The sequence below is a fragment of the Gopherus evgoodei genome, chromosome 4, assembly GCF_007399415.2.
Source record: "Gopherus evgoodei ecotype Sinaloan lineage chromosome 4, rGopEvg1_v1.p, whole genome shotgun sequence".
Taxonomy (NCBI): Eukaryota; Metazoa; Chordata; order Testudines; family Testudinidae; genus Gopherus; species Gopherus evgoodei.
In genome coordinates, this window is record NC_044325.1 from 62776859 (window position 1) to 62800963 (window position 24105).

Consider the following 24105-nt stretch of genomic DNA (forward strand, 5'->3'; position numbering starts at 1 on the left):
ATATTGTGCCTGCTTCATTGGTCTCCTCTTTCAGCCACCATGATAAAATGAACTCCACGTTCATTGGAAGAAGATATTTCTGGCCTAGGGTATGTTTTTATGAGTCCAGTGTCAGTCCATAAACAAGTCTTGAATGGAGATGGTCCCAAGGAATCAGTGGCATGTAGGATATGACCAGCCCATCAGTTGATACCTTTCCCTGTGATTGTATATCTATAGTGCTTTACTGAGGTTTAGTTCATTTTCATCTGAAGAAAAGATGTTTACTGCCTTTGTGGTCAGTAGTACATCCAAATGATTAATACTCTGAGTTTGCCATGATTATGCATGATTGATGATGAGGGGTTTGTAGAGAAACCCCATCTAAACCTTAACTGTAATGTCACAATAGCAATGCTGTAATATGGAGAAAGTTGTGGGAAAGATGAGGGTCCCACTTCGTCAGCTTTGACATTGGGTAGTCATTGCACTTTCAAGTGCTTGGTATGCAATGGACATCCAGGTATCTACTTTTCTCTTTATGTTTAGAACTTTGTGGAACTGAATTAGGGTCTGGTACCATATCAGAATGAGAAGTGTTACCACGTTCATCTATTGGGCATAACTACCTGTCTGGAGAGCACAGTATAGTTTCATCACAGCTGGTGGACTGGTGTCCTTATTTTACTTACAGTGTTTCTTTTTCATTTCCATAGCAAATGTATTGAATTTAGCAACTCTGTTTTTGACTCTTCTCAGCAGAAGGGGCACTGCTGTGACTGATCAGTTCAGAGGCAGAGGAAAGAGACTGACTCTATGCAGCTGGAGGCAGCTGTTGGACCTCCTGAGGGCACAGAAAGTTCAGGATTGGTGACTTCTGCCTGTTAATCAGACATGGAAAGGAAAACCCATAGTGCCTGGCTTGGCAGCAACCTGAAACACAGAATAAGCATTCACTGCAGGATCAAGTAATGAGAAGTGGATTGGGAAGGATTTGCTCTTTTAAAAACACAAATATCTTCAATAATTAGCAAAGGTAGGAAGATGTAAAAACACATTAATGGTAAATGTGATTCAAATGTAATGTAAATTGTTTCTCTTGCTTTTAAATATATTTTACTGGTGGGAGGTGTTGCATTGACAGCCATAAGCACAGAAAGGGCTGTGAGGGTGTAACCCTCCTCATGTGTCTCAACCACGATTTGGAGGGACCATACCTAAAATTGAAACAAATGGCCAGTTTCCGTGCCTAGTCATTCTGCAGAGATTGCTAGCAAGGGTGCCAATTAGTGCCAGTTGTGATGGTGACTAGTGATGTGGACATCTGTCCTTTGGGAACTGGACTGAGATTGCTAGCTGTTGTTATAGTCTGAATGTATGTCTAGAGGATGCTATGAGTGCATTTTATAAATGGAATATATAAAAATAATAGGCCACAAACCAGTCATCAGACTTCTGGTTCCACCCACCTGGGTTGGATTCTAACTAGAAATGGGCCCAAGCTGTGAATTTCAGATCCACATTCAAATTGGAACTTCCCTAAAGTGTGAGGTTCAGGTCTATTTCTAGTTCAACCCAGTGACCTAGAAGCAAAAGTCTAAGTCTGACACGCTTTAAAAGTTTCCCTTGTTAAGGCACCAACTTGTGCTTCAAGTTAGCACCTGAATGTTTTTCAAGTCCAGTTTAACTTGCAGCTGCAACTGACTACGGATGGTATCTCATCTCTGAGAGAAAGCCATGAGTATAAAATGGGGAAATGTATGGAAATTACTGTCAGCTTTACTAGGTTTGGAAATAGGATGCCTTTGGCAGGAGGAATCCAGAGTAGCACCATGTACACACAGATCACAGGAGTGTATTTAAATAGGGAGTCTTCCTGTATTAATCCTGGACTTGACAGCAATACAAACATCGAGCAAGTAATTGCAAGCATCAGTGCAGTAAGAAACAGGAAGACATTGAACAAGCTCCAAGTTGAGAGAATGAGAACAGGGACCCCTTACAGCACAGAGAAAGCAATATATTAAGTCTTGAGTGATGCATCATTTTAAAGACCCACCTTGGCTTTGTTGTCCATAGTAACAGCCAGCTGCATCCTCTTCCCCATCCTGAATGTAAACATATGATCTGCTTCCTCCTCATCTTCCTCCTCATTGCTGACTCCAAACCCTGGGCTGGTGGGGCAGCTGCTTCCCCATTTCTCACTCACCACCCTTTTCTCCTGAAAAGCCAATCGGTCTGGTTTGAGAACAGGTCCTTTTGGGGTTACCAGTGTGTTTCCATTTTAGGAAAAACCTCTGCTTCAACAGCTGGGGGAGGGCAGCTGTGGAAATGTTAGAACTTGCTCCATGGGATGCTTTTTGCTCCCATTACAATACCATGACATTCTTCCAAAGAGCAAAACAACAGGCACTTTGTCTGATTAGTAGTGAAACCCACAAATCTAAGTGGGTCCGGAAAACCCATTGCATTTACAAATCTGACATTTCAGACTAAAATGTCAAAGGTTTAGGAAACAGATGTCGTCATTTTCTTGTTAACGCTTACGGCTAGATTGTGCAACCCTAGCTCCTGGTGCTGATCATTTATTGTTGACACCAGCAGACTACTGGTGTGAGTAAGTGCTCACCATTATAAGAATTGGACAATCTAGTCCGCAGAATGTTCAGTTTCTGGTTAATAACATCTTTCATCTCCTGTATGAAAGGGAAAAATTGTGCAGCAGTGCAAGCCAACAGTAAAGCATGGGCCAGTGGGTTGCTGGAATGAGGGAAAGACAGTCTACAAATGAACCTAATAAAGTAATTGTGTGAACAGTCCCACATCAGGGAAAAGGAACAAGGGTACATTTGGGCTACTTGTTCCATGAGCTCTGCTGTCATTGCATTCCCTTTAACACAGGGCTGCATGCAGTGTGTCAAGGAGAACTGGCCTTGTGATGTGTTGGGCCTAAAATGCTGGGAGGGGTGGATCAGGCCATGAATTGCCTCCTGTCTAATCCTGCTGCTAGTGAATGGGGAGGACTGTCTGTTGGTGATTTGTTTAATCCCCCTATAGACCCAGACATATTAAAAAAAAGGACTGGGACAGCCCATGAGTTGGAGTTTGCATGGGAAACCCTATGGGAAACCATGTGTGGGAATCCCTAATGGCCACTTGTTTCGTTTGTTCTTAAGGTTGTTTAAGGGAAGGAGGGAGAATGTCCTGTTTGGACCTATGATATTTTCTTCTTATGTGTGTTCTGCAGTTAAATCCATGCCTTGACACACATCTGGAACTCCTATTTTTCACCCTATAGCAGATATAAAGCACATCTATTTTGGAAATATGTCTGCGACCATGTTTTTATTCATGTCTGGGAGTTCATATACATGTGAGTGTGCATATGTACATGCACACACATCTGCTTGCTTGTATTTGTGTACATGCTTGCATCTGTGGGAACAGGTTTGTGTGTGCAGGCTAGGGTGACCAGACAGCAAATGTGGAAAAATCGGGATGGGGGTGAGGAGTAATAGGAGCCTATATAAGAAAAAGCTCCAAAAATCGGGATTGTCCCTATAAAATAGGGACATCTGGTCACCCTAGTGCAGGCTAATGTATATCTGTGCATGAATCTATTCAGAACCTTTAAGTCTTTTGGGGTGTGGTTAGGTTCTGATTCCTGATACTCTGAATGTCTGTTGTACATGCTGCCTACTCCAGAGATAGCAGCTCTGTGTTCGTAAGGGCGGGATTCTTTAGTGAGAAGTTCACTTGTACTAAAAGGGAAACAAGACTTACGTTATGGGCCTTGGTGATAGTAATAGTCAGACCATCCTGCTTGGGTCTCCTGGAAGTGACAGCCATCCCCTCCTGCTCTGCTCGCTTTCTGTCCTCTTCTATTTCCTGAAACAGGCAAGTCCACATCCAACATCAGATCTTCCAAAGGCCTGTGAATCAAACCCACTCAGGCAGGGAGAGAAAAGGGCCGTGAGCTTTGCATGTACAACATCAGGGGGCCAGAGCCGCCATAATGAACCACAGAAGCAAAGGCCAGGTGATTTTTATGCTTACTGGGACCTCAGGCTAGGTACAGTCATGGCCCATTTTCCTATTTTGCATTCCTACTGGGAGTACATTGGGCCAACCAACATTTTGAAAGAAAGTTGACTTGCTGTGCGTCTTTTGTCAGTGCACTCTCAGCACAGCTTGTTCTCCAAGAAAGGTGTACCAGAGTTCTGTTCCTTGAGTGCATCTGCTCCCTGGTCATCTGTTAGCAGCCCCAGGCCTTTAGAACTGGGAACTGTAGTCCCAGGGTATATGACAAGGAACAAGCATGTGATCTATAGGACAAGGCTTCCTGTCTCTCTGCGTCATAGGTGATGGAACTAAAAGTTCGGGAGGTGCTGCCACATCCCCTGGCTTGAAGTGGTTTCCATCATATACAGGTTTTACAGTTTGGTTCAATGGCTCTCAGCACCCCCACTATACAAATTGTTCCAGCGCCTCTGCTCCAGATACGTCTACACTGCAGCTGGGAGCATGCTTCCCAGCTCAAGTAGACAGATGAGCTAGCTCACTAAAAATAGCAGTGTAGCAGGGCGGTTTGGGCTAGCTGGCAGGGTACATATGCAGCGGGTCCAGGCAGTTTTGTACTCAGGCAGCTAGTCCAATCTGCCATCCGTGCTACCCCTGACTACATGGTTATTTTTAGTGCACTAGCTTGAGCACAGCTAGTGTGTGTCTGTTCAACCAAGCAGGGACACATGCTCCCAGCTCCAGTGTAGAGGTACCCTCAGAAAGGAACAGCAGAGATGAAAGTTCCAGGGTTGGGCAATGACCTGGAAGGGGCTTACCACATGGACAAGGTGGGTAGCCGGGGAGAGAGACCTGGGCCTGTGGAAGTATAGGGCTCTCCATAGCAGCCAGGCAGAGAGGCTGATGGATTAGAAAACCGAGATGGGGCTGAGCTGGAGAGCATCCTGCACCAGGCAATGAGACTATGAGCCAAGCAGAGGGCTGATTGCTTATGGAACCTGGAGGAGGCTGTGAGACCTGGCTCCAGGGGAAGAGAGGGGAACTGTTTATGTTTAATGAGTTGTACAAGCTCCGAAGCCAAGGGGGCAGAAAGGACTATGCCCAGTTTGTGAACCCTGCTGCCCAGGGGAGGAGCTACTTTTACTAATGACCTTGTGTCTATGAACCAGGTCCCAAGGATGGGAATGTTACTTGAACCACATAATGAGTAGGAGGGGGCATTTTCGGTGAGCCTAGAGAGGGAAACTGAGGCCTGGATTCCTATTCCACAAGACAAGTGATGGAGGTTAGGGAATTGATTGACACATGGCTGTCAGTTCCTTTCCCTGACCATGCGTGACATTTAAGCCTTCCCATAGCCTTTCATTGTGCCCATTTTCCTTGCTGTCAGAAGGAAGGGGGAGTCCATGCAGGCTTTATGTGGCAAGGAGGTAAAGTATGGATGCCTGCTGAGGAAAGGCACGGTGTTTAATCACTCTTAATCATTCAAATCTGGATCCAAATTTCAAACACCCCAAAGTTTAATCTTGGGGTTTGGTTCAGCCGATTGCTGAACCAAAGGCTACTTGTCAAATTTGGATTTCGGTCCAGGTCAAATCTGAATTACTCCCAAGCTCTAAGGTGTTGGACCTTGGTTGCTGACCATCTCTCGTACTGGGGGAACATCTTCAGCCAAGAAGAGGAGGCTTCTGCCATGGTGAGCAATATTTCTTCTTTTTCAGACTTTCTCAGCACACAAGATATTTATCCAGCAAGAAAAATAAGACGTGGCCGGAAGTTCTTTTTCCTACCTAGGTGACCAGGGCTGAAATAACCAATGGGCTAATAAAGCCTATGTTTAGTATATGGCCTGGCATAGGGCCCCAGCCAGTTCGCTGTAACATTGGCAGATGCTGACTGCACCACAAACAGAGCTAATTTTTAAAGGTCTATCTCAGTACGGGAGCCAGCACACAGAGACTGCCCCATCCCAGCTGTGCTCTTTGACAAAGCCAACACCTCTTTCCTACCTTGCCTCCTGGCACTTCTGCTGAATGTGTCAGTGCTTGGCATGAATACTTGGATCATTTAATGCAGAGCATGGTAATGGAGAGCAAGAATGCAAGAAGAGAGACAACAAAATATGGAGTAGTCTGTTGGCCTATCCAGCAGAAATGGAAAGGATAAGGGATCCCCTGTGATCAAGGGAAGAGGAGATTGCAAAAGATTTTTTTGGAGGCTCAGAAGAGTCTAGATCCTCCTAGATACACAAGAAAACAAGATTGAGGCAATAGGAAAGATAAGAGGCAAAAAGGGAGAAGCCAAGATAGATGGGAGAAGGAGGGGGAATAGAAAGCCAGAGAGAACCCCATGTGGGGATGAATGGAGAAAGCAAGTTATATGTAGGTGGCCATAGTGTGAGAAGGGGTAACGCCAGAAAGAGCAGAGAAGGACAGGAAAGAAATAAAAAGAGATGCAAGAAAGATGTGAGGGTGAAGGGCGAGAGAGAGAGAGAGAGAGAGAGAGAGATGGGGGATTGAGGAAGTAAAGGTCTGCCTGGTAATGTAAACCCAACTCCAATAGTCAGACGGATCTTCAACTGCTGTACATTGGCAAAACTCCTGTGCAGTCAATGGAGCTAGACTCATTCATGGCAACTGAGGATGTGATCCAATGAGCTCATGCATATTTCTAAATGTTGTCTTCCTAAACACATGCCCTTGCATGGTCATGCACAACTCCTTCCGAAGTCAGTTGCCATTAAGCAGCCATACCCAAGGGCAGAACCTGAACACTTTCCAGTGTGATGGAACTTATCTAGCTAGGTTCCACATCCCTGCCAGGATTTATTAAAATGGGCAACATTCAGCAGACACATTGGTTAGTGTTAGGGGAGATGGCTCCGACATGGGGCTGAAGAAGATAAAATCTAAGCAGACAGTGGGGCAAACTTACCTGGTACCTTCGTATGAGAGCTTCATTCTTTTTCCGCAAAGCCAGGATTTTCTTATCCAGTTCAGCATCTTTCTGCTCTTTCTTCCGCAGCACGGCATCATCCACTGTGGCAGCCTGATGATACAAGGATAGTTTTTCTGACTTCACCTACAGCCCACAATGCCCCTTCATTCTGTTTTTATCAACGAGAGGTAGAGGGTCACACTGTGCAGAAAAAAGGAATGGTCCTTCACCAAGCTCTGCCCACAACCAAGCTCTGTCTACTTAAAAGACCAAAACAAGAGGCTACTCACAGTAGGTTGAATTCATCATAACAGAGTCGTCCCTCACTTTTCTTATATGTTTTGATCAGCAATGAAGTAGTTAAATCATCGTTGTTAGGTTTCCGCACTAACACCCTATTCAGTTGAATGGGGTAGTTCACAACTCTTTGAATTATTATGTCAGTCTCTCTCAAGCACACTCCCCATTCTGTTTGCATTTTGATAGGTATCTTGGCAACCACAGGGCTTACAGATGTACATTTGAAAAATTCTGGAGTATCAGATAGCAACCCCCGGAACAAAGTGCTGACTCAGTGAGCCAACAACAGCAAGTCCAATTTGACTGTTATGGGTACACATCAATATACTATACTGGCACATTTTTCTAGACTCTGCTCTAGTCTGTGTTTGAGTGAAGCAGCCAGATGAAATTGCTAAGATTTCTGAAGTGCTACATCAGTTTGCTTTTTTAAAAGGTGTTTTTATAATGCTTATCAGTCACCAGAGTATCTGAATGCTTCAGAGATCATGGCAAATTCACTGTTCTGCTCTTTTCACACACACAACCAAGTAACAAGGGCTGAGGGGCAAAGGGGAGGGATGGGAATATTGGGTTTGTGGGCATAGCAAGTTGACTGTGTTGGATTTGTGGGCACTGCAAGCTTGAGTGTACAGTGCCACCACTTTACTGCTTTGGCATCAATCTGCTTTTTAAGGCTGGACTCTATTCCCTTTGATCATATTCTGTAGATCTGCCTTGTGAGTCATCAGATATGTTATATGCATTCTGTTATGTGTAACAATAATAAATAACTGATAGAATAAGAAAAGTCTTAAGGGAGTTAGAAATGCATTTAACGAAACTATCACCAACCTCTCATTAAGCAGGTGTTAGCTTAGGGCAACATTTCACAACTGCTGTTCTATAATAAAAGAAAGCCAGGTTGTAGCAAGACCAACACTCACCATTCCTTATGCCTTGAGCTGGTGAAGGTTTCACATTTAACATATTCACTGAAGAGAAGGTGTAGAACTAAACTCCTATTTCCTCTGGTCACAACTTCTCCATTCCCTACCCTATGATATAGAAAGGGTCCTGGGAACTACAGACCACAATGTGGTTGGTTTTCCCAGCCTGTAAGATGCAAATCACTGCCTTGGCTCACTATTAGCCCTCAGTTTAGAGTGCCCTTTAGAACAATAACAGTCATTACCAGGCTGAGCTGCACTACTAACACTAGAGCATTTAGTGTTAGTTCTGGCAATGCTGCCCCTCAGAATCACACAGTGCCGGTGCTACCATTAAGGTGAACTAGGTGGTTGCCTAGGGCGCCAAGGTTTAGAGGCGCCAAAAAGCGGCACCCCCAATTTTTTTTTACAGCGTTCCTCCCCGAGCGTGTGGTCGCTGCTCCACTTCTCCCGCCTCCCAGGCTTGCGGTGCCAATCAGCTGTTTGGCGCTGCAAGCCTGGGAGGAGAATTAGAGCAGGGGCGGCTTGGGGAGGAAGTGGAGCAGAGGTGATCTGGGGTGGGGAGGTGCCACACAGCTCCCTGGGGGGGGAGCTGCTGCGGGGTGGGGGCACCTCAGGGTGGGGGTGGGCAGGGAGCTGCTGCAGGGTTGGGGGGGGGGAGGTGCAAGGTGGAAGTTTTGCCTAGGGCGTGAAACTTCCTTGCACCGGCCCTGGAATCACATTAGTTCAGATCAGTGTTGAAAGTGCTTTCTGCGAGTCACATCTATGCACATCCCTTTGAGGAGACCCTCTAAAAGCTCAAGGCATGGGGCACCAGCACAAAGTCTCTCGGAGGAAAAAGTAAAATTTAGGGATCCAGTCTAAAGCAGGTTCACTTTATAGCCACAGGAATATAATTATACAAGGGGCACCTATCTAACTAATGGCTACAGAAACAGTCTAAGGCTTGAGTTTGAAATACTCAGGCCCCTTGGAAACACAGATTCACCCCTCAGTTGGGTAGACTCATCCCTGTATCCTTTGGAGGTAAATAAGATGAGTTCTCTACACATTACTGTGTGGGAGTCTTTCAAAAAAGGCCTTCAAACCTCAGGTCCTGTCTGTTCTAAATAGACATTACCAGTCCCGTGACAGTTTTTGTAAGAGTCAGGGTTTATCTGTGTCCTTAGCCAAAAATGCCTCTTCTTTCAGCCATCACCATTGTGCAGTAGAGCATGCCCTAGTTAGCTGCTGCCCTCCGAAGCACACAGAATTTGAACACAAGGGCAGCTGGGCCAACTTCAGAAGTTGCTAGAGTCGCAGGGCCCTGCAGTAGCATCTTGTAGATGCTAGATTCTGCCCTGATGTACACTGTCCAACTCCACTGATTTCAAGGTTTGGACAGAATTTTACACAATCAACGGAAGTGCCATAGGGAGTCAGGACCTGCTGGAACAGGTTACAAAGAGGGATAGAACCAGATGATTGTTGGTACTTTGTGGGAAAGGTGCTACGGGCCGCTCAGGGAGTCAGGAAAGGAGAAACAGTGGGAAGAGACAGAGGGGATGAGAGAGTTGTAACATACTGAACTGATCTCAGACATAAAAAGGATTTGGACTCAGATCTGGGAATAGATAACGCTCAGGTTGGTAGTTAAATCTCTTGTGATATCCATGGTTATGTGTGAGCAACTATTGAGAGCATTTTGGCTGCTATGTGTCCTGCCTACACAGTCACCGACTGCCAGTTTCTAACAGACATTGATGTGTAAAGTGCCTTGAGAGACTGGTAGTATGCAAGGCCCTATATAAATATAAAATGACATACTCCTCTAGTGGTCTCTTAGATGTCTATAGCACCTTGCATCCCAAAGCATTTTTATAAACGGCTGCATGAACAGTAAACAGGAATCTCCTTGTCAGGTCTTTAGCTACTCAGACAAAAGCTGGAGGCTGTGGGCAGCTGTAACGAGACAATATAAATACAATGGGAGGGTCCAAGTCCTCGCTCCACAACTTGTGACGCAGCAGATGCAGTTTCCAACACCTTATACAAGTTTAGATAAAGATTTAGTCCCAAACAAGCAAACAAAAAAAGACAAGACCAGAGGCCCCTACAGCATTTACTGAAAATTCTGAAATAATTTGTCAGTAGCCAATTCTAGGCTAGTAAAATACGAACAAATGTGCAGCAAAACTCTGGCTTCTTTGTTCTCTCAGGCAATGAATCCCCAAATTTTTTCAGCGTTTTCCATACATTCCCAAAATTTATTTTTGCCTTCAAAGTCAGAAAGCTCAGCTTTCTGTGTTCACCATGGAGCCCATACCAATTTTGCAGTCTTCTGTGATTTACAAAGCAAATGATCTTCCTGCAATATCTGATGCAAATGAATTGCCCACTGTCCCTGTGTCTGGTTAAACCTGGCTTGATGTGGACTTGAGCCAAAGAGGTGTTTGGCTTCCTCCTTTGTCTGGAAAAAAATCTTTGTCACTCCAAAACATAATATCAGAGAGAATTCAGAATTTCACATACAGTGTTGTTACATACATTTCACAGTGATATTAATGACCACTATGTTGTTAGTTTTCAAATGATATATTACATGACACCTCTTATGTGGATATCATGACAACAATCTGTGAGGTGTATTGAGCTAGTCAGACCAGCTGAGATTTATTGTTACATACCAGGGAGCTTCTTGCCATCTGGCAGTGTGGTTCTCTTAGGGTCACAGTCACATTTTCCTACAGGCTTCATTATGATCTCATTGTACATTATTAGATTCTGCTTGGTCTTTGTAATGGGTGTGTTCAGGTCCAATTCACCCTGAGGAATCACATTGCAGGAGGCCCTGCTATCCAACTGAACTCACAAAGGGCATTTCCCTGTTAACATTGTTGCTTGCACTGAGGTTGGTGTTGTCCCTTGTTGCTTTCCTTTCTAAAAGCCTGAACCTGATATGCTCTCAGACTCAAGGACAGGGTCAAGATGTCAACACTGTCTGAGGCGCCACCCCCCTCATGGGTGGTGGGTGAACCGCAGGCTTGGGGAGGCTAGCCCCTGGCCACCCCACCCCTTCTTCCCAGGGCCCCACCCCTCCGTCCCCCTTTCTCCTACTGGAGCCCAGAGGGTGGGCGGGCAGCGCGGCCCCAACCCAAGCCCCAGAATGGTGGGCGGGCAGGCAGCTGAGTGTGGCCCACACCCCCAGCCAGGAGCGCTGGGTGGCCAGGCAGCATTAGCACTGGCTCCAGCTGCCCAGAGTCCCTAACTGCAGGCCAGTCCCCACTAGCCCCAGCTTGAGACAAGGGCACTAGAGCCTCCCCAAAAGTGTGGAGGGGGCACCGCCGGAGGGGGAGACGGAGGCAGCCCCTGCCTGTGTCCCAGGCACCCCGCCCAGGGCAGGTGGAGGGACCCAGTCTCCCCACAGCTGCCCATGCAGCTCTCCCCAACTCGGCTGCAGCCAGGGTTGGGCCTCAGAGCCACAGCCCAGATATGATGAGAGCCATGGACCCTCCACCTGTCCACGGTGCGGGGGCCCAAGCAGCCTCCAGCTCATGTCCCAGCCCCCCAGGCTCCCCGCCCGCCTGGGGCAGTGCCTGCACAGGTCTTACCATGGCTGGGCTGCAGCTCTGAGGCCCTCCCCCACAGGCAGCTGTGGGAAGCCAGCATGGAGTCATGGACCCTCCTCCTGCCCTGGGCAGCTGGAGAGCCCGGGGAGTAGGGACACGGGCCAGGGACTGCTCTCAGCCCACCCCTACCCCGGGTAGGTGGAGGGTCTGTCACAACTCCCCACAGCTGCCCGGGCTCCCAGTTCGGGCTCCAAGCTGGTCTGGCCGGGGATGGGGACTCAGGAGGGCCCCCTGTCTCCTCCAGTTCCAGCGCCGCTGGCCTGGGGCCCTGGCCAAGTGTAGCAGCAGAGCACAGCGGGAAGCAGGAGGGAACCTGGGGGTGGGGGGAGTATGGGTGTGGCCATGCAGGCAGTTTGGGTAGACTGAGCATTCACCTGCCTTTGATATCCCCTGCCCATGATCCCCCTCTTGGACAAGTCTGACTGAATATTTCTGGGACCTTCCTCTGCTTGTTCGCACACGGCTAAAATGGTTCAACTTGCCACATTCCTTGCAGTGCTGTCATTGTGCAGGTTGCACGTCCTTTACCTTCTCCTGCTGTCTCACATAGTAAATTCATCTCACTATGGGTACAGACCACTGGTCACCAGTTCGCCTCTGTTGTTGCCTCCCTCCATGTACTTCTGGAGGTGTTTGTGCCTCTAGGGCTTTCATCCTTTCTCTTGATGTTTCCACTGCAGCCCATGTCTAGTAGCATAGCTAGTGGGATGCATCAGAAGCAGCTGCTTCTCCTCCCCACATTTTTAAAAAAGTGGCCCCTCATGGGGTCCGCTCTGAACGGCCTGCCCGGCTTCCGCCCCGCCCCCGCCAATCGGCTGTGTCTCCCAGCAGGAGGGAGATAGCTGATTGCAGGGCGGAAGCGGTGCCTGCTGGCCAGCACTGCCAGCAACATGGCCGAAGGAGCCGTGGGGCGGGTGGCTGCGGCAGGTCAGTGCGGAAGCAGCTCGCTCAGACCGCGCCTGGCAGGGCTCGCTGCCTTCTTCCCCCACCCCCAAGAGGTAGGGCCAGCTCTGAGCTGGGCTGGTGCTGCGCGCGGCAAGCCCCTCCCAGGCTCTTCCAGTCCTGGGGACAGCTCCAACCCCCTCTGCACACAGAGCCCCAGGGACTCCAGCCCACTCCCATCCCCAGTAACCCCTCCCCAAGCTCCATACCCCATGTACCCCTCCCATGTACCCCGTGCCCGTCTTTCCCTCTCCTTCACCTCCTCTCGTACCTCCGTCCTCTGCCAGCCTCCCTGTACAGCCATGGGGGGGCAGCGTGGCCGGAGGGGGGTGCAGCCTGGCCGCAGTGTGGCCAGAGGAGCCAGCCAAGGGTGCGAGGGGACACGGTGTGGCCGGAGAAGTGGGGGGGCGTGGCCAGAGGAGGAGCCAAGGGGGACCTTTTTTATGTTTGCTTGCTCCCCCTGCTGTTAGAACCTGGCTACGCCGCATGTGTCTAATGTGAGACTGCCTTCCTGGAGCAGCCACTCCCACAGGTGGTGATCCCAAGTGCCATAGGCTACCCTGTCCTGAATTAGGAAGTCTGTCAAGTCCCCAGAATTTCATGTAGCAGCCAGTGTGTGTAAGTCAGTGACATAAGGGGTCTTTTCCCTCCCCTTTGGAATGGTCTCTAGTGAAAAGCCTGTGTCACTCCACAGTTTCATTCTGCTTTGGGGAGCAATACATCCCCACGGCTCCTAGAGCTGTACTACTGTGAGGCTTGAGGCAGGGGCAAGTTTCAGAGTGCTGCAGGCTTCTCTGCCTTGTTCCCCAGTGAGGTCAAATAACAATTTTACTTTCCTGCTGTGTCATCCTGTATGGCCAGGCCTATGAACAGCTCGAACTCCTCCTTCCACCAGGTCCATCATTGGGCTAGGTTTTTGTCACAGGCCCTGGTGCCGACAAGGAGAAGGTGGAGGATGGGGGACATGCAACAGGAGGGTCAAGCTGTGCTGCGAGCCAGAAGCTGTTTGAGACTCCACTGCAGTCAGTCCTGGCAGTCAAACATGGGCGAGCCTGATTCAGGGGAAGTAACCTTGGGTAAGTGTGTAAATTTATTTCCAGTTACAGTGATGTACTGATGGTACCCCTAACTTAACAGGACACATCTAGTGACTTTTCATTATTTTACTCATACTAGAAGAGGTATAAGTACAACACTGGTAGAGTTGTTATCTGCATGTCATTCCCCTGTGGGGGTGGGATGCGGAGCAGTTTGTTTACGTACACAGAGACATCCCTTGCATCCTCCTGTCTGAGCTTGATGAAACTTTCATGGAGGTACTCTGCAATCCTCTGCTGAAGGCTTCTAGGGAGGGCAACCTTATTTCTCCCTCTGTGGTAGGACGCTTTCCCATGCCAGTCAGCGATAACTTCAGCAGGCACCATTGCAGTAAACAGACTAGCAGTCTTTGGGCTCAGGCAGTTTCTGGACAGCAGCAGCAGCTGTGCTGTCTGTGCTTTTGTTAAACTCAGGAGTGAGATCTCAGCTAAAATCCCCACTGCCTGTGGAAAATGGTGCAGCATTGAGTGCCATTGCCCTATCATATTTCATGCAACTGAGCAATTCCATGCACAGTTCTCTCACCCCTGGTGAACCATACTTATGGCTATTGCTGTGAGTGGCACCATGCACGAGCATTCCAAAGCAGAAGTTGCAATAAGTATGTTGTGTTTAAAACTTTAGGGAAGCAAGGGAAGGACTTCTGAATCTTATCTTTCATTTTCCATTGTGACTATACTGACCATCACTCTCTGTGTTTTATCTGAAGCTGCTGCTGTTGTGGCCTTGAGGTTCCTCCTCTAGATCCATGGAAATCTTGAGACAGATAAGGAGGAGATGGAAGAGGACTCAGACTGACATGTTCAGTAAATTCCTGCAAGCCAGTGCTGCATCAGACTGAACAGAGGCCCTGAGGGATGAACATTGCAGACTGTGTGGAGAATGAAAGAGTGGACAGGAGAAAAGCCCAGAAGTCAGACTGGGAGATGGGTCTTCTCTGGTAGCAAACACAAGATGCTGCAGACTTATGGAAAACTCCACTGCAGCACCTCCCTACATCCTCTCAACATTCCACATGGCATTGGAGGACACATCCATAACCCACCACTTCACTTCGGGGGACACTGACAACCACAACTTCTCATACATTGGCCAATAAGAGCCATGGTTGATGTATATGTAGCTAAAATGGACATAAATGTTCCTTCCCCTTCTTTAAATTATGTTCCATACATTTGTTAAGGTTTTAATGTATTTGCTTTTAACTTGCACAAAATTATTTGAAATGTTTTTGTTACGCAGTAAAATTAAAATAATTCATCTTTATTGGTTCCTAACATATTCTGCAGTATGGCTGGTGGTATTGAAAGCACCCATTCACCTGTGATTGTAAACTTTGTGATTGTAAACAGGATCTGTGACAAATAGTGTAATAGTTATGTACAGCAAGCACCACACAATTCCTAACAGGCCCCCAAACTGCAGGGCCAGGTAGAGCACAGTACTCCATAACCCATTACTGTGGTTCTCTGTTAAAGTGTTCTTTCAAAGCCTCCCGGAGCTGTATAACTCCACACCAAGCTCTTCTGATAGTCCTTCCATCTAGTTATTCAAGCTCAGCAGACAGCTGCTCCACCTCCACCCTAGTGGCAACTTTTTCCCTTCACAGATATTATACAGGACACATGAGGCAGCTATAACCATTGGGATAGTTTTCTCACTGAGACCAAATCTTGTGAGTAAACAGCGCCAGCATCCCTTCAGTCTACCATAAGCGCATTCAACTGTCATTCTGCATTTGCTGAGCTGGTAGCTGAATCTTTCCTTGGTGCTGTCAAGGTGACTGGTGTACAGATTCATGAGCCAGGGGAGCAACGGGTAGGCTGGGTTTTCCAGGATCACTATTGGCATTTCAACATTGCCAATGATAATCTGCCGGTTGGGCAAGAAATTCCCTGCCTGTAGCTTTTTGAACGGTCCTGTGTTCTTAAGGATGGGAGAATCATGCACCTTCTCCGACCAGCCCTCATTGATGTCAGTGAAGTATCCCTGGTGATCCACCAATGCTTGCATAACCATAGAAAAGTAGCCTTTTCTGTTTGATGTACTCTGTAGCAAGGTGGTCTGGTGCCCTAATAGGGATGTGCTCGATATCTGTCACTCCACCGCAGTTCAGGAACCCCATAGCTGCAAATCCATTCACTATGTACTGCATATTGCCAAGAATCACAATCCTACATAGCAGGAGATGATTAATGGCCCTGCACACTTGCATGACAATGGCCCCCACAGTGCATTTTCCAACTCCAAAATAATTTTTCCCACTGATTTGTAGCAATCCACTGTTGCATGTTTCTACAGTGTGATCACCACTCATTTCTCTGCTGCCAGTGCAGCCTCCATTTCATTGTCCCTGAGCTGGAGTCCTGGGGCAAACTCAGCACACAGACTCAGGAATGTGGCCTTGAGCATCTTAAAGTTCTGCAGCCACTGCTTGTCATCCCATGCCTGCGTTACGATGCGATCCCATCAGCACTGTGGTGTTGGGGGCATTTGGGCAGCCTGGGGCTGGAGCAGAAAGGCCGGCAGCCACATTCGGGGGACTCTGGGATCTGGTGGGGGAGGGCAGTGGAGAGGCCGGGGGGTAGAAGGGGTGGAGCCGAGGGGTAGCCTCCCCCAATGAGTGATTCATGTGCTGCCCATGCTAGTTTGTTAAGTTAGACTGTAATGCTGAAAGCATATTTTAAGTCTTGTTTGTTTGTAACCATTTCTGTCCCAATTCCATGTCACTTAAGCCTATGTCGTTTTGTTAATAAACTTGTTTCATGTTTACTATAAACCAACTTGGCGCAGGGCATTGAAGTGGAGGGCATGTAAACCCCAGTGAAGCCAACAGCCTGCAGTGTATTTTCTCTTTCCAGGAGCAGCAAACTTCATCATTTCTATCAGGGTGCAGAGAGAGGGACTGGGTACTGCAGGGGAGACAGTTTTGGAGAGCCTGAGGACTGGAGGGGCAGAGTAACCAGGCTGGTGGGAGTCAGGGTCAGGCCATTGTGCTGGGAGGAGGTTGTTGGTGTCAGGACTCTGAGCCAAAGCAGCACAGCATAGAAGCACCCAGTGTTACTGGGCAGGCAGTGACACAACCCCTTCCTGGTCTGGGTGAGCCCCCTAAAACATCACAAAAGTGAAGAGGAACACCAGGCCCATTCGAAAGTGCAGGGAGAACCTTAGGTAAGCCACAAGAATTAACTCATTATATGTCCATATTATTTGGAGAGGTATTCAGATACCTATGAGAAGGTCACCATACAAGCACCGTGATAGATCAGATCAAACAGAATATTTGGATTGTAAGCTGTCTGGGGCAGCAACTGTCTTTTTGTTTTGCGTTTGTGCAGCACTTAGTACTACGGAGCCTAAATACTGTGATAATACAAAACAAGTAATAATAATTACCAGACTAGAATTTGGCCAGAATTTAATACTACTGCTCTTTTAAAAAGTGCTATGAGATCGTTAGTAATTAGAGGGGGCCAGGACCACAATTTTTTTTAACATCACAGTGGGGAAGGGTGCCAGCTAGGTCACCAGTCCCACTTCCTGCAGCACGTAAGTGTTCCTTGGGGGTCTCCCATCCTAGTACTGACTGAGTTGTGCTTTGGCCCTGATCCTACAATGAGCTCCATGCAGGTAGACTCCTTGGCCCCAAGAAGAGCCTCATTGACATTAATGGGCTCCCCTGTGGGCACAGAGATCTGACTGCATAGCCAGGGCCGTCCTTAGGCATAGGCAACATAGGCAGCTGCGTAGGGCACCTGAAAATTTGGGGCACCACTGGGTCTTAGTGTCCACCCTCTTGTTTTCCTATCCCTTTTCTGACCCTTCCTGCAGGCTCCCACAGATGGCTGCTCTAGCCTGGTGAGTCTTCCTTGGGAGGGAATCTAGTAGTTAAAAGTGAAAAAACCTCCAGCCTGCCAGACCTATTAGCACAACATTGAAACTGTTAAAGAGACATTCAAGGGGTAATAAAGCCATTTAACAGGCATTTGCCAACCCCAAGGTATATACTGACAGGTTTCAGAGTGGTAGTCCTGTTAGTCTGTATCAGCAAAAACAAGGACGAGTCCTTGTGTCACCTCAAAGACTAACAAATTATTTGGGCATAAGCTTTTGTGGACTAGAACCCATTTCATCAGATGTCCACGAAAGCTTATGCCCAAATAAATTTTTCTACTGTCAGTTTCTGACTTTACTGACAAAAACAGTTGTGCATTAATGTAATATTTACACAGAACATGTCGGTCTACAGGACCTTAGTTTAAAATTTGCTTTAAAAATATTTCATTAGTGAGCTGGTGAAGATTATAAAATCACATTTCTAAAAAATGCTTGCATAGAGTTTTAGATGCACAATCATCTTTAGCCTTAAATGCGTGGATCTTCAGACATAGTTTTTTAAAGAAATCCTTCAAAAGACCTCCCTTGTCTAAAATACACATTTTAATTACCATAGTTAAAAAAAATTGCTTCCAAGTCTTCCTGTCCTTTCTGTCCATCCCTTCACCACCTCTCCCCCCACTCCCCACTGAAGAGAGCCCTTAAAGGGACAACAGTCCTTCTCTTCCAGATAGCTGGACAAAGAGTTCCCTTTCTTTACTTCTGACTATCCAACAAACTAGTTTTAAAAGAACCCTCCAGCAAAATCAGTACCTTAGTAAGACAAAATCCTTGTTACACCTAAAATCTTTGGAAACATATTTTTTTTAAAGTTGGTGAAATTTCATAACCACGTCTCTTGTTATGGAGATCACACAAAGTAAATTACTGTTCCGTTTTTCTAAAAGCAATGAACATTGTTATGAACACACTAAACCTCTCTGATTAATTTAAAAGAATGTCTTTGTTTCAGTGAGTTAAATATGTAGTAATCTGGAATGCTGCCTTAAGATTTGAGTACATTTAAAATATAAATTCAACTTAGAAATACTGATGAAGAAAATGTAAAACAGAGAAGAGCTGCATCATGTATTCCATTATATGTAATGTTGTATTCAGCAGGACAGCTGACTCACCCTTACTATGAAGTTTTTGCAAATAAATCTCTGACAAACTTCAGGGCATATCAAAAAACCTGTGACTGACATTTTTTATTCCCAAATTTTAGTGCTTTTAATTAGGTACTTTCTTTATGTCCATTCTGCATGAGGGAGAGTGCATGGAAGTCTCTGCGGGGAACTGTGACTCTCCGCCACCATGAGGCAGGCTGAGCATCTCATTATCCTTTGCTGTCAAGTCCCTCCTCCCCCACCCCCACCAGGCTGTGAGCTTGGGCTGCCATCCGGCATAGGGGCACCAGTTTAATAATACTGCGTAGGGCCCCATAAATCCTAAGGACGGCCCTGTGCATAGCGCTCATTGCAGGATCAGGACCTAGACTGTAAGATGCGATGGGATGGAGGAATAGGAGTGAATGTGTCCCTAGTCAGAAGCCAGTGAGGGAAAGATAGCTAAACTGGTTTGCTAAAATGTACCTCCTATTCTGTTTCAACATATTTTCATTTGTGTCATGACTGAATATGAATTCTATCAGTAACAGAGTCATACTTTTTCAATGATGCTGTAACAGTATTTCATAAATACCCACAATTTGCAAGCCAGTCCTGCAAAATTTTCCTAATGGGCCATTTTTAATTGTTTTTATTTTTGCAGGTGACTGAAGTATTCTTTCTTCATTATCATCAATCATCTAGTGGCAGGTGAGCAGATTTTGCACCTGGGAAGGTACATTTTATGATAATTTTGCAAGACTGGTTTAATCTGAATTTAGGGTCACCCTAAACAGACTCTGTTCTGAGTGTGCTGAGTTGGCAGGTTATGTATTTGCAGAGTGGTGGGTGTGTTGCCTTTTTCAGGGTGGGATCAGTGTATTGTGTTCCTTGAAATATACACCTTCAACTTTTAATTTCACAAAAATGGAGAACGGCAGAGCTGCATTCCAGGAAAGCCATTGCAAACCCAGATTTTTTTAGAAGGTAAATCAGGACTGCAAAAGACCTGTTAGGTCATCTAGTTCCTCCCCTGGTTGTGCAAGATTGTTCCCTATTGTATATTTGTCAGTGTTTTATCCAGTTTGAAATGAATCTAGCAGCGGGGCTTCCACCATTTCCCTGGGGAGATTATTCCAGCCTGATAGATGTCCCTGCTAGAAAAGTTTTGCTGCTATTCAGCCTATTTTTGGGTGATGGGGAGGGGTGCTCAGTTTCATCAAAATACTTGGGGGAAGCAAAGGGAAATCCACACCCGCCCCACTCAGAAAAGCATAGCAACTGAACAAAAACAACTTGTCCACAGAAACGCAGAGCAGCATTTTGAGCCCTGACATTGATTCTCTGGGGAGCACTGATTGTACGCCCAAGCATGGTCAGCATTTTCTTACTAGCTGCTGCTCTGAGCGAGTCGATAACAAGGGTATGTGCCCATTCCTGAGCTGCTGGGAAGAATGCTGGCTGCGCTGCCACTTAGGATGAAAAGTGGCTACACTTCACCCTACCCGGCATAAAGCTCTTCCGGGGAACCAAGGCACCCGTATGTCACAGTGACTAGAGCAGGGAGTTATAAATGGGTTTGGCAGAACAAGTGTGCAGCGTGCTATGAATCAGAAAGCAGAGCCTGATGCCTCAGAGACAGAGAGCGAGCACTGTAAAGAAAGACCTCTTTCTATTAAAAATGAAAATGTAACAAAAGGAGGCGAGGGAAGCAAGAGGCGATGTGTTTCAGTTACATGCCAATGTCGCATTCTGTCCCCCCACTCCTAACACATGCACCCCATTATGCAACTCATCGGTGCTTGAGAGCACCTCCTGTCTCAGGAATCATCTTTCTATGTGCATCTTTCCCTGCAGACTTTCACAATCGGCTGTTTCTGAAGTGAGAGAGCTCAGAAGGGAATGAGGGTGAGAGAGAGAGAAAAGGTGGGGGAAGGGAAAGGGAGGGAGGGACAGGCCCCTAAACTAGCATTTCTCTATGAAATCCAGTGCACAAGCTCTCTAAGAAATATTCTCTGCCTCTGATCTGACAGCTGTAGCTGAAGGCCCCCTGACTCCCAGTACCAGGATGAGTAACGTCCAGCATGACCTGGCTTTATGGGTTTTTTCCTCCCAATGCCCCCACCCTTCTGGATAAGAACATCATCCTGAGCCAGCGACCGCAAACTGCCCCAGTGATCAGTACATGAAATTCGGCATATGAAATCCACTCCCCTCCCTCCCACGCGTCTCAGATCATTTTAGATACACAGCTGTTGGCAACAAACAACCCCCAAAACAACAACAACAAAAAGAGAGTGAGCGCAAGTCACTTCTTGGCTTTTTTAAAAGAGAAATGAATCCCCCCCATTCCCCTCCCAGTAACAACAAAGGCAGCACTCACAGATCGCTGCATTTTGGACCTCGGCGGTGAAGCCTGGTGGATTCCAAAGCAGAGCTAAAAGAGGAGAGCCATCAGACGGCCTTTCTCAGCACTGGTTGCACAGCATACGAGATCATGTTTTGATTACAAAAGCCTCGTCTGGGCTCCCAGCCAAGAGCACGGGCTGCCTAATATACCAAGCACAGACAAGGTATTTGAAAGCCTGTGTCCTCCTCTCAATCTCACTCTCTTTTTTAAAAGAAACACTCCCCTCTCCCCCACCCCCCCGATGACTTCCTTTAACTCGCTGATGCCAGAACCCCACATGGGAAAGTGTAAACCGTGGCGAACAGTGAAAAACGGATTTGCAAACAAACAGCCTGACTTCACTCCATGGCTGTTCACAGTGGTCATGTTATTTGGCTTGCATGGCTATTTGGATGACTGGCAGCCTGGCAGGTATTCATGAAAATGTTCTTGAATCCTGACTGTTTCATCGATTCTAGCATGAAGGACCCTTCATCTGAAAATTTGTATAAGAGGTGCCTTATTCTGTATTTTATTTTTGATATTTTGCTGTTTAAATGTTTCATTCATCTAATCTGGTACTACAGACAATACCATTTGACGTATGTGACCAAGCATACAGCATGAATAACAAATAGGAAACAGCTAAGATGAATGGTTCTCGAGCAACCCACAGGGTGAAAACTGTTCATCCAAACAATCCAGCGAATAGATCATAAATAACTAATACATTTGCTGAAATCAGGATTAGTTCCTAAATGATTTGCAAGCAGCAAAAGGCCTGTATTTGCTAGGCATATTCTTGGCAAGGAATAATTTGACTGCCTCTTAAGATCAGCTACTAAGAAGATAGAAGAGATAGGAGAGAGTGAAGGCACCAATCTTTCCTGATCACATTTTCCCTTGATGGGAATAGTAGTTTTAGTTTATTAGCATCCTCAAAGTGACCTTCCTGCAAGACATGGAGAAATGGTCAGAGGCCTTGTGATAATGATGGAAAAGGTTTGCCATTTCCCAGCTCACATATTGGCAGTAGCAGGTGGATGGATAGAATGCATTGGTGCTCTGACCCAACTCTTCCATTACAGACACCCTCATGTCGATACTTAGGACATCTCCTCCCATCCCCATTCTTGTTTGCCTATGCTGAAAATATTATTTCAGCTTATTGTCCTGGTCCTGCTGTGCTCTCCTTTAGCATAGCCAGCCTATCCTCTCTCTCACCCTCTGAATGATCTTGCCCTGGCAGAAGTCCTTGCAGGCTAACAAGAGAAAGAAACACCATCAGGGGATTATTTTGGCGTCCACAATATCTCCACATGACAGGTCACAGCCAAAAGGTACTTGTGTCCTTTGATGGAGAAGCCCCAGCACTAACATCCTAGTCTTCTCCGACAACTTCCTCACACACATGTTGTTGAGTGGTTCACTGCATCACAAAGACACAGGCACGGTTAGGTCAGAGTGTGTTATTGTCTTATGCTCATCTGAAGCGTGGTCCAAAACCTATTGAAGTCAATGGAAAGACTACCACTGATTTCAATGGGCTTTGGATCAGGCTCATAGTCTTTGCAGAGTCATCATAACTATCTTGGATCAGAGCCCAAGCCAGAGTGAAGCTGGCAGAGTGACTTAGTGACAGTGCTTTGGCGGAAGGATTGCCTCACATTGCCCAGCGGCAAACGTTATGGATGATAAAGGGAATCCCCTGCAGGCTGCAGCAGGGAGAATGGTGCCTGTGAAATGAGGCCTTATGAAGCAGGAGAGCAAATGGAGGGATCTGTGGCGGGTTGCATAAGACACTGTTGGGGGAAAGAAGGCTGGAAGCCCTGGGTGCCCTGTGAGCCATCTGGATGAAGACACTGAGATGACTGAATGAGAGAAACTGAAGATGACTCAATGATCCCTCACTCTCACAGAACTTGGGAGGCAGGCCAGTCCTCGCTTACAGACAGCCCCTCAACCTGAAGCAAATACTCACCAGCAACTACACACCACACCACAGAAACACTAACCCAGGAACCAATCACTGTAACAAACCCCGTTACCTACTCTGTTCCCATATCTACTCTAGCGACACCATCAGAGGACCCAACCACATCAGCCACACCATCTGGGGCTCATTCACCTGCACATCTGCTAATCTGATATGTGCCATCATGTGCCAGCAATGCCCCTCTGCCATGTACATTGGCCAAACCAGACAGTCACTATGTAAAAGAATAAATGGACACAAATCAGACATCAGGAATGGTAACATACAAAAGCCAGTATGAGAACACTTCAATCTCCTTGGACACTTAATAACAGATTTAAAAGTAGCCATCCTTCAACAATAACACTTCAAAAACAGACGTTAAAGCGAAACTGCAGAGCTACAATTCATTTGCAAACTTAACATCATTAACCTGGGCTTGAATAAGGACTGGGAGTGGCTGACTCACTACAAAAGCAATTTTCCCTCTCTTGGTATTGACACCTCCTCATCAATTATTGGGAGTGGACCACATCCACCCTGACTGAGTTGGCCTTGTCAACACTGGTTCTCCTCTTGTAAGGTAACTCCCTTCCCTTCATGTTGCAGTATATTTATGTGTGTATCTGTAATTTCCACTCCATGCATCTGAAGAAGTGTTTTTTTTTTTACCCATGAAAGCTAATGTCTAAATAAATCTGTTAGTCTTTAAGGTGCCACCAGACTCCTCATTGTTTTTGTGGATACAGACTAACATGGCTACCCCTCTGATACTGGTCAACTGCTTGTGTTTACACAGAGAACTACCTTAATAATTGCTGACATTTTGATAGATGCTTTCATCCCAAAGGATCCCCAGAACAGTTTGCAAACTGTTCACAAGGACCTTCACCTCACCAAGGGCTGAAATGCAGCCATTTGTAAAGCAAAATGTGGCAGCTAT

At 46.6% G+C, this 24105-nt stretch overlaps 1 protein-coding gene across 2 annotated transcripts in view; it reads right to left on the bottom strand.

Annotated features, from left to right (window-relative positions):
- CCDC9B (coiled-coil domain containing 9B) overlaps positions 1–21388 on the bottom strand; it is a 128769-nt gene extending 107381 nt beyond the window's left edge. The window contains exons 1-4 of one of the 2 annotated variants that reach the window (XM_030559461.1): positions 21182–21388; positions 6934–7047; positions 3763–3867; positions 2039–2200 (exon numbers count right to left, since the gene is read on the bottom strand). In XM_030559461.1, coding sequence (XP_030415321.1) covers positions 2039–2200; positions 3763–3867; positions 6934–7047; positions 21182–21193 — 393 coding nt within the window. In that variant the 5' untranslated portion in view covers positions 21194–21388. Of the gene's footprint in view, positions 1–2038; positions 2201–3762; positions 3868–6933; positions 7048–7226; positions 7355–21181 lie in introns of those variants that run through there. The other variant, XM_030559462.1, reaches the window with a different exon arrangement.
- Between the last annotated feature and the right edge of the window lie 2717 nt (positions 21389–24105).